Source organism: Phyllostomus hastatus, unplaced genomic scaffold, assembly GCF_019186645.2.
Source record: "Phyllostomus hastatus isolate PE091 unplaced genomic scaffold, TTU_PhHast_1.1 phas_contig_17, whole genome shotgun sequence".
NCBI classification, from domain to species: Eukaryota; Metazoa; Chordata; class Mammalia; order Chiroptera; family Phyllostomidae; genus Phyllostomus; species Phyllostomus hastatus.
In genome coordinates this window covers 11,531,359-11,546,030 of record NW_025333664.1, presented here as the reverse complement: position 1 = coordinate 11,546,030, position 14,672 = coordinate 11,531,359, and the positions used below count along the sequence as shown (strand labels likewise).

Sequence of the window (14,672 nt, the reverse complement as noted above, 5' to 3'; positions counted from 1 at the left end):
CCTTGTGACACCCCTGTTTCATAGCAGAGGTATCAGCAGGCAGGTCAGTCACTCAGCTGTCAGGGCAGAAGGTGGGGTGACCCCGCTGTCCTTGCTGTGCCCACTGCACCTCGGAAGACTCCAGCCAGGCCTTCCCGGCGTGCTGTGGTGGTGGGCAGAGGGGTTCTGGAGGCTTCGCTCCCTGCAGAGCCCCCACGCCGGGGCCCTGGAGCAGGAAGACGTGAAAAGTCAAGGCCTAGAATCCACGGATGAGGCTCTGTAAAGAGCAGGATGGCAGAGGATGTTCTAGGCAGAGGGAACAGTCTCGTGGGGACCCGGAGGGCAGGAAGAGCTTAGCTGTCTTGAGGAATTAAAGAGGGGCCGGTTTGGTCAGAGCAAAACGGGCCAAGAAGAGAGTGAAAATGAGGCAGAAGGTCACAGAGGAAGCCAGGCCAGAGCCATGCAGGATCTCAGGGGCTGGCGTGCACTTTGAACTTCGCCAGATGTGGATGGAAGAGCATCCGGGGTTGAACGAAGCAGGGAGTCACGTGACCCGATGCCTGATCTGAGAGCATCGCCCTGGCTGCTTGTGTAGAGAACAGAGCGTGGGCGAAGGCCAAGGGGGAGGCAGGGATGTGATGAGGGTGCTGGTGGGAAACAGAGCTGGTGAGGGGAGGGGGACTCCGTTTTGCAGGTGGAAGTGACAGGACCCTGTCTTGCTGGTGGAAGTGACAGGACCCAGTGCTGGACTCCGAGGGATGGTGAAGGAGGCGGGGCCCCCAGGCAGCTCCAGGTTGCCAGCTTGATGGAGCAGCCTGGGCAGCGGGTGCCCTGCAGAGCTGGGAGGGCCAGAGGGAGCAGTCTTGTGATGTGACAGGCGAACTTGGACCCGCTGGCCAGATAGGGGAGGGGCCTGCTAAACAGGCAGTTAGGTTCTCAAATCTCAAGCTCTGGTGATGGGCCTGAGGCTATTTGGGAATTGTCTCAGCATCCCATTTAGGGAAAGGTTAAGAATCCCGCGGAGTAAATAAACAGAAGAGGAGGGGGCTGGTCCCAAGGGCCACGAACACAGAGGTCCCTAATGGGGGAGGCACTTGTGCAGAGGCCCAGGGGCTGTGGTGTCTGGAAGCCCCTGGAGGGACAGAATGGTGTCCCTGGGGACTGGCGGTCTGGAAGTGGCTGCAGCACCCTGCCCTCACCTCCTCCCCAGGAGGACTCCCATGGCTTGTGTCCCCACTGCCCACACTGGGGCTGCAGGTCTCACCCCATTCCCCACTCCTCCCCAGGCCAGGGCCCTGCCTGGCTGTTTCTAGGCCAAGTCGCACTAAGGAGCCACTCTCTGAATGGACAGTCGGTACTGTCCTGGCAGGAGACGGGCACCTCTCTGGTGACTTCAAGCTGGATGTGCCCCTAAGGCGCCAGGCGGAGCGTGGTGCCGGTCCCCAGCAGGCTGCAGCGGCAGCTAGCACCAGCTGCCCCGCCCATTCCCAGGCTCGAAGAATGTGCTTGGTCTGGGGCCCCAACATCTCTGCTCGCCCAGTGGCTCTGCAGCTCTGGCTGCCCATTGCAGAGACAAGCCGTGCCTATTGAGTGGGAGGCATGCCAGCGCAGTGGGCCCTGGGGCAGCCGTCAGCCTCGCACAACACCCCCTTCGCCCAGAGAAACTTCAGAGAACGTCTGCCCCACCCCCCAGGAGGCTTCTCCCACAGGACCGTGTCCCACTCTGCTTTGTGTCCTCTGCAAAACCGTCTCCTTTCTTTCTGTATGGTCTCTGCAAATGTTTAATTTTTAAGAAGGAAAAAAAACAGGAAATGACCTTTCTGGTATATTTGGAAAACAGTTCGGAGCTGTAATGGAATCTGCCTGCGTGCTGAGGGCTAGTAGCTGCAGACTTGGAACGGACTGTGTAGGTTTTGGCAGAGTCGGGAGCTTCTTTGGTTCGCAGGGCTGGGGGAACGGGAGGAACCGAGGGGAGAAGGCAGCTTCTGCGGGGAACCCTGGCAGCACCCGAGCAGGCACCTGTAGGAGCCGCAGCCTCCGGTCCTGGGCCGCCGAGGGAGTGGAGGGCTCTTCCCTTCTGACCCGGGCATTCGGGGTCACTCAGGTGCCTCTCAGGGGTCCAGACCCCAGGAAGGCACCCAGACCCCCTGAGGATGAAGGAGAGGGAAGACGTGTCCCTCCTGTTCACTGTGGGGGGCTCGAGCTGAGACAGGAGACACTGGGTTGCCACAGACCCAGGCAGTCTGTTGGCTCTGCCCGGATCGCCCTCCACCCACCTTCTCTGTAGATCGCAGCCCAGGGCCCCCTCCTTGAGAAGGCCTGCCCCGAACGTGGGACCTTGGACACATCCACCCTCCGAGGACCCTGTTCTCTTCTTCCACAGCACTCAGCACAGCCTGTGACGATAGACTCCTTTACCTGGTCGGTGCGTGTTTCCCCTTTCAAATTGTCCGAATGTCTTTCTAGGCTTCCGTGAATACCCCACACTGGGCACAGTGCCTGGTGTGTGGAAGGTGCTCAGGAAACACTGACTGAGCGGACAGAGGGACGGATGGAATGTCGGGACTAGAAGAGACTGAGTAATTATGATTCAGCCTTCACTGTTCAGACGGGGGAGAGGCAGCTGGGGGAGCGGAAGGGACTCATCAGGGGTCACCCTCCTGCTTAGAGCCTGAGCCAGACCTCTGGCCACCGCTGCGATGCAGGGCTGCGCACCCCTGGCTCCTTCCGCCCCGGGGTCTAGAGCATCCCTCATCCATCGAGAGTTCACTGAGCCTCAGCTCTGGGCCAGGCCTCTCGGACACCGCAGTGCGCATGCCGGCCGGCCCGCGTCACCGCCTCTGTGGCACTGACGCTCCACCAGGACCGGTGAACACAGGAGAGCGAAGTCTGAGTTTCGGCCGACTGTGCGCCATTAAACAGTGAAAGCAAAGGAGCTGAACAAAAATGTCCAAAGGGCAGTTCTGTTGATATCACCCATCAAAAACGGACCATACTAAATGCTTTCTTAATCGATATGATCACTGCTTTCCTTCATATTTGTAAATGGGGGGAAAAAAAACCAAGATGAAAACAGCTTTCTGTTTTAAATAAGAAGGAGGAAGGGAGGGAGGAAGGCAACGAGGGAAGATGAGCATCTGGGGGGGGGGGGGGGACCGCAGGGCAGGGCCTGCCTCTGGGCGTGTCTGAGGGGAGGCCGCCTGCCCACTCTCTCCCTGTCATATCTTGTAAGTGTTACACCATGTGCACACACGTTCAAAAGTGACATGTTTTTAAAATACAGTGGATGTGTTCACTGTAAAAATTTAGAAAGCACAAAGAGTGTTTAAGTCACTCATAACTGAGTGTCAGTATACGTGATCACAGCGTTGAGATTCTTCTTCACTCAACAACATGCGTGAACGTCCCCCCGGGTCTGTTAGGGATATTAACGGCCATTGCGCATGTCCATTCTGGAGTGCATTGCAATGTCTGCAGTGTCTGGCTGCTACACATTCCACTGTGGTGAACATCTCCGTGCGTTTGTCTTTATGCACAACCTGGATGATCTTCTTAGAATAAGTCATTGTGAGCTGCCTTAGCGGACGTACTGATTCAGTGGTTCAAGGGAACGGGAAAAAGTCAAGGCTTCTTGCTGCATCTTGTCGAGTCACTCCCCAGAGAGGCCCTGCCCATTTACACTCTCGTTAACAGTCTGAGATGGCCATTTCCTGGCGCGATTTCCAGCTCTGAGGATTCTTTATTTCCACATTTGCTATTGGCTTTAAAGAGGAGAGAGTGAGGGAAGAATACAAATGAGAAAAGTGAATGAACCCTGTGCTGAGAGGAGAGGCACAGCCCAGACCCGCCCTTGGGGCCCCGTCCCCTGAGGGGGTGGGGGGCGCAGCTGGAGCTCCTTGGCTGGGCTGGTGTTTTCCAGGATTGTGCTCTGAGCTCGGCACACTTCCCTCTTGGCCCCAGGAGTGCCAGCTTCCTGCAGCCGGCAGCTTGTAAGGTCAGCCGGGCAAGGGGGGGAGCCAAGGCCCAGGGTGTCTGTTCCCTTTAGTAGATGGAGCTGTAACTTCATCCCAGGGTGTCAGATCCGGGAGATACCAGACGACAGCATCGGCACAGCAGCCTCTGGGGCACAGGGGCCTCCCGCCCAGTCCCGGGACAGAGTCGAGTTGTCGTTGTCCCTGCAGACGGGGAGAGAGGGATGGAGGGACAGACAGGTGCAGATTTAACCTGAAGTTGTTTACTGAGCATCTATCTGCTCACTGTGTGGTGGGGAATCTGAGTGTGGAGCTGCCGGAGCCCGTGGGCTCAGCTCCCAGGACTGGGCCTTTCAGTCCAGCCTGGTGAAGACCCAGACGAAGCCCCAGCTGGTGTGGCTCAGTTGGAGCATCCTCCGGTGAACCAGAAAGCCGCAGGTTCAATTCCCAGTCAGGGCACACGTCTAGGTTGCAGGTTCAGTCCCAGATTGGAGTGCATGGGAGAGGCAACCAACTGGTGTTTCTTGCATCAATGTTTCTCTCCCGTCTCCCCTCTCTAGAAAATCAATGGGCATGGCCTCAAGTTACAATTAAAAAAAAAGAAGAAGAAATCCAAATAAAAACCCTCATTCTCGTGGAGCCAACATTGTGGTTGGAGGAAAAGAGCTCAGGAAACGGTGCCGGGAGACAGCGCGGCCTGCGCGGGCCTGTCCCTTCCTGCCGGCAGCAGGAACCACGTGGAGAATGAGCCCGGGCGCCCGGGGCCTTTCTGAGTCATGGTTGCGCGCACCCCTCGCTGACCTCAGAGAGCTGTGGGGCAGTTGAGTCAGCGCAGTATGGGAAACATATGTAATGCCATGGTAAATGTTACCTTTCCTTAGTGTTAGAATTATGGTGATTTTTATGCTGCTGTTACTGCTGCTGCCGTTCCCCTGTTCTGAAGCTTTGAGCATTTCACCCAGAGGGAGAGTGCAGGGGTGAAACTTCTGTGACCTGCAGAAGGACCCGCCCCTGGGATTTCAGAGGTTTTTTGTTGTTGTTTGTTCCCTGCTGAGGAGGAGCCAAAGCACAAAGCTGGGCTGCCTCTTTCCCAGGAGGCAGCCGGGAGCAAGGCAGGCTGGGCTCGCCCTCTGCTGGAGCTCTGGGGGATCGCCCGAGTCGGAACGGAACCCCAGAGTCCTGCCCTAGGTCTGGTGGCAGGACCAGGTTCACAACACAGGGTCACCCTCTTCTCTCTACTCCTGGACACCTCCCTATCTCCCATGCCTGATCTCTGAGTGCTCTGATGTATTTTTCAGGTGTCCCTTCTGAGCAAGGCGTTGGGAGATGTGGTTCCAGCCCTCCGTACTGGCCAACAGCTCCTCTCCCCCCACCCCCCTCCTTCTCTCCCTTCCCCCGCTCCTCTCCCTCCCTCTCCCCACCTCCCCTCTCCATCCTAACCCCTCTGCCTCCTGCTCCCCCCCCCTTCTCTCAGGTACACACACACACACACACACACACACACACACGCATTCCCTGAGCCCCCCACCCCCGCGCTTTCAGGCGCGTGCTGCTGACTGACATCAGCCGCCTGCTGGAAGCATCACACGATAGCCTGGGCGCGTGAGAACTGCCGCCTTTACAAAAATACAGTCTTCGGAGTGAAAGTTCCCCTTAGTTGCAAAGAATCACACTTGGCAGGGTTTTTTCCTGCCTGTATCTGCTCTTTCACCACAGAAACTGGGTTTTATTTTAGACCCTGTTTTGCAACCTACATTTTTCAACTAGCAGTTTATCTCAGAGCCCTTGCTGTATCAGTGCAGGTCCATCTGGCGCATCTCTTTTTTATAAGTACACTGTAGTTCGTGTCGTGCCTGGCCTCCTGCTGGACACTCAGAGGGCCCCCTGCGGTTCGCCCGCTGACCACACGCGGTGAGCGTCCTCACACTGCGGAGAACGCTGGGGTTTTGCCTGCGTGTGTCTACAACCGGGATTCGCTGGACGCACCCCGCCCAGGAGGACTCTGAACGTGTGTGGTCAGGCCAGCGGCTTAGACCCCTCCCACGTCCCAAAGCAGGCTCTGCGAAGTGGGCAGGGCCCAGGCGGTGCCCGCGTGGTCCGATTGCCTTCAGAGAAATCACAGGTGGTCGGCGAGAGACACTCCAGTCCCCCGAGCAGGCCACAGGGTCTCATGTAATAGCAGTGCTTGTTGGCAAGGGTGCAGGTAAACAGGCAATCTTACGTGCAGCTGCTGGGAAGAGAAGTAGGGACAGTGATGAATTTATAAAGTTCCGTACCTCATTTTTTCATCATCATAAATACAGTTGACTCTCGAACAGAACAGTGTGGGTTTGAACTACATGAGTCCATTTGCAAGTGGATTTCTTTTTAAGTGACCCACGCATTTCAAACCTGCACTGCTCAGGGTTAGCTGGCAGTCGGGCACCTGACTGTGTGGAGGGCCGGCTTCCGCTGTCCGCAGGTTATTGGCCGCACGGGCAGCCAGCACCCTTAACTGTACCTCTGTGCCAGTTGGGAAGGCAGCCTTTTTTTAAAATATATTTTATAGATTATGCTATTACAGTTGTCCCATTTCCCCCATCCCCTCATCCCCCTCCACCCTGCACACCCTCTCCCACCTACGTTCCCCCCCTTTAGTTCATGTCCATGTGTCATAAGTTCTTTAGCTTCTACATTTCCCATACTATTCTTGCCCTCCCCCTGTCTGTTTTCTACCTACCATCTATACTAATTCTCCGTACCTTTTCCCCCCTCTCCTCCTCCCACTCCCCTGCTGATAAACCCTCCATGTGATCTTCATTTCTGTGGTTCTGTTCCTATTCTAGTTGTTTGCTTAGTTTGTTTTTGTTTTAGGTGTGGTTGTTAATAATTATGAGTTTGCTTTCATTTTACTATACATGTTTTTTATTTTCTTTTTCTTAGATAAGTCTCTTTAACATTTCATAAAATAAGGGCTTGGTGATGTTGAACTCCTTTAACTTGACTTTATCTGAGAAGCACTTTATCTGCCCTTCCATTCTAAATGAAAGCTTTGCTGGATAGAGCAATCTGGGATGTAGGTCCTTGCCTTTCATGACCTGGAATACTTCTTTCCAGCCCCTTCTTGCCTGCAAGGTCTTTTTTGAGAAATCAGCTGACAGTCTGATGGGAATTCCTTTGTAGGTGATTGTCTCCTTATCTCTTGCTGCTTCTAGGATTCTCTCCTTCATTTTAATCCTGGGTAATGTAAGTATGATGTGCCTTGGTGTGTTCCTCCTTGGATTCAGCTTCTTTGGGACTCTCTGAGCTTCCTAGACTTCCTGGAAGTCTATTTCCTTTGCCAGATTGGGGAAGTTCTCCTTCATTATTTGTTCAAATAACTTTTCCACTTGTTGCTCTTCCTCTCCCCCTTCTGGTACCCCTATAATTCAGATGTTGGAACGTTTAAAGATGTCCTGGAGGTTCCTAAGCTTCTCCTCATTTTTTTGAATTCTTGTTTCTCCATTCTTTTCTGTTTAGTTGTTTCTTTCTTCCTTCTGGTCCACTGCATTGATTTGAGTCCCAGTTTTCTTCCCATCACTATTGGTTCTGTGTGCATTTTCCTTCATTTCACGTAGCGTAGCCTTCATTTTTCCATCTAATTTGTGACCAAAATCAACCAATTCTGTGAGCATCCTGATCACCAGTGTTTTGAACTGTGCATCTGATAGGTTGGCTATCTCTTAGTCACTTAGTTGTATTTGCTGTGGAGCCTTGAGCTGATCTTCCATTGGGGCCATGTTGGGGGGGCGGTGTCTGGTCACTCTTGTTATGTATGAGGGGCAGAGCCTTAGGTGTTCACCAGGGCAGGGCAACCCACTGGATTGTGATGCTGTATGTGGGGGCGGGGTCCGAGAGGGAACAATGGTACTTACTCCACTCTCTGTCAGATTTCAATCCCTTCCACTGCTTCCCCCAAGCAAACTGGGCCTTTCTGGTGCTGATTCCCATGTGGGTGGGCTTGTGCACGTTCTAGGACCCTGTGGGTCTCTCCAGTGAACTCTCCCATGAGGCTGGGAGTCTCTCCCTGCGCCTCAACCCCCACAGGTGTTTTCAGTCGGTGATTTGAGGTTTTATTTCCCTGCCCTAGGACCCTGGGCTGCATGGTCTGTCATGCTCCCCAGTTTCGCCTGGTTTATCTGCTCGCGAATGTGGGACCACTCGGTCAGCCAGCGCCTGTTTGCAGCGCCTCGCTTCACAATCACTGCCTCGCTGGGTCCGCCCGTCGCCGTCTTGCACACCTGGGGTGCCATGCACACCCAGTGGCACTGCTTTTTGTGCCAAGACCCCTCTCTGCCTGGCCGTCTGACTCTACCCCGCCTACTGGCCCAGATGAATGTGTCTATTTTAATTCCTTGGTTGTCAAGTTCAATTTCTGTCAGTTCTGGTGGTTATTTTGTTTCTAAATTGTTGTTGCCCTTATTTTGGTTGTGCCAGGAGGCACAGTGTGTCTACCTATGCCTCCATCTTGGCGGGAAGAGGGAAGGCAGCTTTGAAATGTGTCTTCAGACTATTTTTTCCTTCCCTTTATCCTGTCAGTTCTACTTCTGGGAACATCTCTAAGGATTTGCACAAAGACCTACTACCGTCTGGGATTGTGTGAGGCTGGAAAGCTTCCCCACGTTCACTTCTAGGGGCAGATGAAATTGTCGTGCACCCAAGTACGCAGGCGCAAAAGTCATCGGTAGGGAACCTTAATGACACGTTCTAGAGTGTTCCAAATAGTGGGCTATAGAATGCAATGCGTAGTGTGATCCCCAGAGTTTTTAAAATCGAGATGGCCCTTCTTGACGTGCATGGTTCTCCTCTCTCCAGGCTCTGTGATCAGCCACCAGGGCTGTTAGCTGCTCTCTTAGCAGTTACCTCTAATGTCCTGTCTTCCCTCCCCATGCTGTACCCCATCGCGTTTCTAGGCTCCCCCTTCCTCCTCCCCTCCCCCTTGGAGGGCTTGCAAGCATCTCAAAGTTAACGCGGTTGAATAGAACTTGTCATCTTCACCCACCGTCACTCCCCAAACTACTCCTCCTCTGCTGCTCCGCACCTCAGGAGACCACGCTTCCGCCGTCTGCCCTCGCCAGAAGGCTCACTTCCCGTCAGTCGGACACCGAGGCCTGTCCATTCGTCCTCCGGATTTCCGCTAGAATCCGACCACCGCCACCTTCCCCCGCCCACCATCTTTGTCCTGTCTGACCTCTGCGGGAGCTCAGCTTTCCCCTTTCCTGGGCCCTGCTCCACCCCGACCACCTCTGAACATGCAGATCCGCCATTCACAACCTGGCCTCACACCGCAGGACCGAGCTGCGGGTGTGGCCGGCCCCGCCCGGCTCCTCCGAGTACTAGGTGCCCCTGCCCTCCCTCCTGCCCCTGCCCTCCCTCCTCGTCCTCCAGCTCGGTGCCTGCATCGCTCTCGGAGCCTTCACACGTGCTGTTCCCCAGCCAGCAGTGCTGTTCCCTCAACTCCTTGTCTTGGCGACGCCTGCTCCTCCTCGAATCGCTGGCCCGGGCCTTGGTCAGGCCCCGGCAGTTACCCAGTGCCCTGCCTTCTCCCTAGAAGCCCGAGCACCCTGGTGATTAGAGGTGTGAGGTGGCGGAGGGGGCTGAAGGCAGAGACCATGGCTGACCCATGCATTCCTGCATCTGCAGCACTGCGCCAGTGCCTGGCACGGATTTTTGTTTTTAAGATTTATTTTTTAGAGAGGGGGAAAGGGGGCGGGGGGAGAGAGATAGACACCGATAGATCGTTTGCCTCTTGCACACACCCCAGCCAGGGACTGGCCCGCAACCCAGGCATATATGTCCTGGCTGGGAATTGAACCAGCGACCTTTTGCTTTGCAGGATAATGCTCAACCGATGAGCCACGTGGGTCAGGGCTGGCATGTGATAGCGAGGGATGTGGAGATATTTATCAATAATAACTTGACTCAAAGACAAAGATGTTCTTTAAACATCAGTGATTTTCTGGGTGTGAAATTTCAGGGACATTGTGCACTTTGCAGCTTTTCTGTGCTTTCTGCTCTGTCTTCAGTGGTCACGGCCGTAACTGCCATTCTGTTGGAACATTCCGGTGCTGGGGGCCAGAGCCGTGCCCTCCCTGCGGGATGCACCTGGACACCCCTGCTGCCCTCCTGCCCTTGTCCCCACAGGCCTGAAGAGCGATGCGACAGGCGTGATGGAGGTCGAGTCCTCCTACTCGGACTTCATCTCCTGTGACCGGACTGGCCGTCGGAACGCAGTCCCTGACATCCAGGGGGACTCCGAGGCCGTGAGCGTGAGGAAGCTGGCCGGAGACATGGGCGAGCTGGCACTGGAGGGGGCAGGTCAGAACCCCTTCAGCACTCGGCAGGTCCCCTGACTCCCCGCTGGCACAGCCCAACGCAGCCCGCAGCCTAGTGGCTGCTGCCTCACACCCTGGCTCGGATACCAGGTGCTGAGGAGGGCTTTCCCGGGCGGCTGTCATTGGCCCTCCCTAATCACATGACTCCTCGGCTCTCTGGTGGGGTCTCCTGGGTTTAAATCCGAGCTCCAGGAGAGCCGGGGCCTTGTGTTCTGCCGGCAGGAGCAGGTGTGTGGAAACCACAGGCTGAGTGAGTGATCGGAGAAAGCCGCACCTGCGGTCCCCTCTGTGCTGCCTGTGGGGCCCCGACCTCCTCCCTCCCTCTCCCCTTCTATCCCCCACCACCCCTTCTCCCCTGCCTCTCCCCCTCCCGACCACAGAACAGAGGAGACTCTGTGGGGACCGGCAGCCAAGCCTATCATGTTTCTTATCTGGACAAATAGGCCCAGAGGAGTTGGGTGGCTTGCTCAGGGTCACCAACAAGTGAGCCCAGAATGAGAGCGGGGCTGCCCCCAGCACCCCGCCCCAGGAACCACACCGCCCCACACCCCGTCTTTGTCTTCGTTCTGCTCGCCCTCCTAGTCGTGCAGCCCACACTGCCCCTCCCCCACCCCTGGGCACAGGTGCCTCCATGGACACCCTGCTCACCTCCCCGGCCCCCCTCGCCCTTCCCCCTCAGTGCCTCTGATCCAGCCAGAGGAAAGCACTTCTATCTCTTTTTTAATATTTACTTAAATATAAATATATTCGTTACTTATTGGTTCCGCACAACTGCGCACCTAACCACCAGGAATCAAACAGGTGACCTTTTGCTTTGGGGATGACACCCAACCGAGCCACACCGGCCAGGGCAGCACCTCTGTTCCTTGAAAGCCCCTTGCAGGGCTGAGCACACTGTGCCCTGTGTCTGGCTCTCCCTGCCCGCCCCTGCCCGGCTCATTCTCAGAAGCCCCACTGCTCTGCTGCGAGGCCTCCCTGACCGCATCCCCCTGGGGCAGGGGAGGCGCATCTTTGCCCTGCCCCCAGAACCACCCTGAGCCCAGCGCCCTTCTCTAGGCTGTGAGCTTCTCTGCACGGGATCAGTCCTGTGTCCTCGGTGCCTGGCAGCATTCGGAACACGGTAGAGGTGCCTGGTCCGTGGCCGTTCTCTGCAGCCGAAAGACCAGCTGCCGCCGGGGCATGCTGCCAGGGGGCTCGTGCTCGGGGCTGCTGTGTCCTCAGCTCTGGTGAACTGTCTCTCCCTCTGCGCCGGCAGCTGCAGCCCCTCGTCCGTGGACCCAGTCCCTTCCAACACCTGTTTCCCCTCCAGTTCGAAATCTCTGAAGCGTCTGGGTCCAAAGGGGCATGCCATTTCTGCAGAAGTTCTCTCTCTGACCTGTAGCGATCTGGATCGCATTGGCTGCATGCAGTCTTTTTTTTTAACCCTCACCCACCCAAGGATATGTTTTTATTGAGTTTTCGAGAAAGAGAAACACTATCGATGGAAGAAACACCAATTGGTTGCCACCTGTATGTGCCCCAACCGGGGATCAAACCCACACCCTTTCTGGTGTACAGGGCATTGCTCCACCCGAGCCACCTGGCCAGGGCGGCTGCCTGACACTCGGAAGGGGCCCTGAGAAAGGCACAGTGCTCACTGCAAGGAATCGAGGCGCTCAGGGTGGAGTGCAGGCCAGACCGGCCAAGGAGCCCTCCTCCGGCGGGCCTCGTGCTGAGAGCTGCCCCAGCGGGCCTGCGGGCTGTGCTGCCCCGCAGACGACCGAGGGAGTGGGAGCCCACAGGGTCTGGGTCCGCGGGCCTGGCTCGGAATCTCTGTGCTTAAAGCTTCCCGGCAGGCTGATGCGCAGCAGGCTGATGCGCAGCACGCTGTGTGCAAACCCTTGCCTTCCCTGGTGCTTGCTTATGCGGGGACACGAACGTTCCCTTGCTTGGCCTTACAGTGAGAGAGAAACAGCAGCAAGGCGTGAAGGGGTCAGCACCCTGCCAGGCAGTGTGTGATCAAGAACACTTTCAGCTGGCGCTCTGAAACTGGCCCCAGGAGGCCCGAGGGTGCTGGTTGGTGAGGAAAGCGCTTCAGGACCTTCTCCTCTGGCCAGGAGAGCTGGGACCGGCCCACAGGGAGCGTCACCATTGCTAAGACCCTCCCACGCGTCAGATGGCCACGCACAGGCCCAGCACAGCCCTCCTGGGCAGTCAGAGGGGTCACCGTCCTCACGTTATGGATCAGGAGACAGAGGCTCAGACATTCAGTGAACTGCCCGAGACCCCACAGCCAGGAGGTGGCAGAGCACAGATCCTGGGCAGTCTGACGAGATCCTTTCTGCTTGCCGGGCCGAAGCTCCGTGCCAAGCAGGGCGCCATAGACGGCCAGCTGAGGGATTTGCCCCAAGTGCCGTCCAGTTTGTCAGGCTTCTGGAGGGGCCAGAAGAACCCTCTGGGACCAAGCCTTTGCTGCAGTTACCACCCAGGACAGGAGGTAGCCTGGCAGGGAGCCAGATGTCCAGATTCTGCCCGTACCACTTGCCACTGCTCACGCCCGCTTCCCAAGGCAGCAGCGCAAGGGCACAGGGAGGCAGTGCCGGCGACGAGAGGCCTTTCTAAAGCCTCGAGAATGCTGCGTGACAGGAGCTGGAATTCACAGAAAGGACACTGGCTCCCTCCACCACTTCAGCTCGGGCCAGTTCGCTTCTCAGTGCCCAGGTTTCCTCGCTTGTGCCCCCAACCACCCTCCAGGCTGCTGTGTGGGCTGCCCAGAGCGAGGTCCAGGGCAGTGCTGGTCGGTCATGTGAAGGGCCCGGCCTAAGGGGGCGAAGACAGAGGCTGGGGCTGCGGTGTGGCTGGTCTGGTGAGGACACCGCTCAGCGAAACAGGCATAGGCCGCACCCCGGTGCTCCCCTGAGCTGGCCTGAGAACGTCCTCTGAGAACGACCGCGCGCCGAGGCCTGGCATGTGGTGGGGCCTCCCATTTGCCCTCTCCTGCTGGAGAACCTGCACAGGCATCTTGACCCTCAGCAGCCCGTGGCCTGTTGCTGGTAGCATCCATCCAGAGCCCTGGCCTTGATTAATTATACCAGTAACACCACATGCGTTTCCTTTGTGTTAGAGCGTTAGAGGCCAGGCTGGAGTTCCCTTCGGCCCCCCCACCCCCATTCACTCCTGCCGCGCGTCCCCCGGCTCCCCCACTGTCGCCGCTTCGGGCCCTTCCAGATCTCCTCCTGCGTTTCACATCTGCGTGTGCCCCTCTTCCCCTTCCTCTTCCCTCCAGAAGGACAGGCGGAGGCCAGCGCCCCAGACAAGGAGGCCAGCAACCAGCCCGAGAGCAGCAGCGACGGGACCACCTCATCTTGAGTCTGACCTCGCCCGCGGGGCTGGAAGGGAGACCTGCTGTCCCCACTGGGACAAGGAGCGCCGGCACTGGCCGACAGCCTCTTCTCTGAGCCCACGTTCCAGGCAAACAAGGCCAAACCGAAAGGCACCCCGGAGGCCACTGTGGCCCCGACCTGGGAAGGCCCTCTGCCCACCCCCACTGGCCCCCGCTGCCACCCCGTCACTGTGCCCAGGTACACCTCTAAGACACTAAAGCACCAAGATGTTATTTATTCGTTGGGCACTGGGACTCGGGGGCCGGGCCCTGCTGGCCTGGGGGAGCAGCACCCCCAGGAAGGCCCCCCACCCCCACCCCGGGCAGCCTGGGCCAGGCTCTGCCCCCTCCTCTCCAGACCCGGCCTTCCAGGTCGGGGGGGTCTGATCTCTTTTGTAAAAAAATGCTTTTAAACTTTTAAAAAGTTTTAAACATTTTTCAGCAGAGAGGGAAGGAGCTGACAATCAATTCACTTTTGGTTTTCGGAAGCCGTTTTAAGCTAAGCCCTGTGCGTCTGTGCCGCCCCGAGGCTCCCGCCGGGAGCTCCACAGACCGCTCTTCGGGAAGGGATTTTTGTGCTCAAACTACCTGATCAACTTCGTGCCCTTTCTTTCTACCAAGATGCATCACACCTGGGACCCAGGAAATAAATGCCGATGATTTGTGTGACTGGTTTAAGACGGTTATTTCCCCTTTAAACAGCAAAAGCGGGGGCTGGGCCTTGTTCCCCCGAGTCCACAGTCAGCTGGTCAGCTGGGCTCTGTCTCCGCCCGGGGCTCCCACAGCAACCAGCCCCGCTCCCAGGCCTGGTGGCTGAGCTCTCTCCCTCCCTCTCTCCCTCTCTCTCCGCAGTCTGCAGTGTCAGAAACGCAGAAGGAAGGTTTGCCCCTTAAAACCTAGACTAGAGGCATCGAGGGTTCAGGGGGCGTGTAAGCAGCCGGCTCTGGCTCTGGCTCTTCAAGAGAAGCCTTGCTTCTTCCAGGGGGGCCAGGCTGTGGGCCCCTCTCG

At 57.0% G+C, this 14,672-nt stretch overlaps 1 protein-coding gene across 4 annotated transcripts in view; it reads left to right on the top strand.

Moving 5' to 3' along the window:
- The window catches only part of PKIG (cAMP-dependent protein kinase inhibitor gamma), a 72,219-nt gene extending 57,886 nt beyond the window's left edge, over positions 1-14,333 (top strand). For all 4 annotated transcript variants that reach the window (XM_045832579.1, XM_045832581.1, XM_045832580.1 and 1 more), the window contains 2 exons: positions 10,113-10,286; positions 13,569-14,333. In XM_045832579.1, the coding sequence (XP_045688535.1) occupies positions 10,139-10,286; positions 13,569-13,651 (231 nt within the window). In that variant the 5' untranslated portion in view covers positions 10,113-10,138 and the 3' untranslated portion in view covers positions 13,652-14,333. The remainder of the gene's footprint in view (positions 1-10,112; positions 10,287-13,568) is intronic.
- The last annotated feature ends 339 nt before the right edge of the window (positions 14,334-14,672 follow it).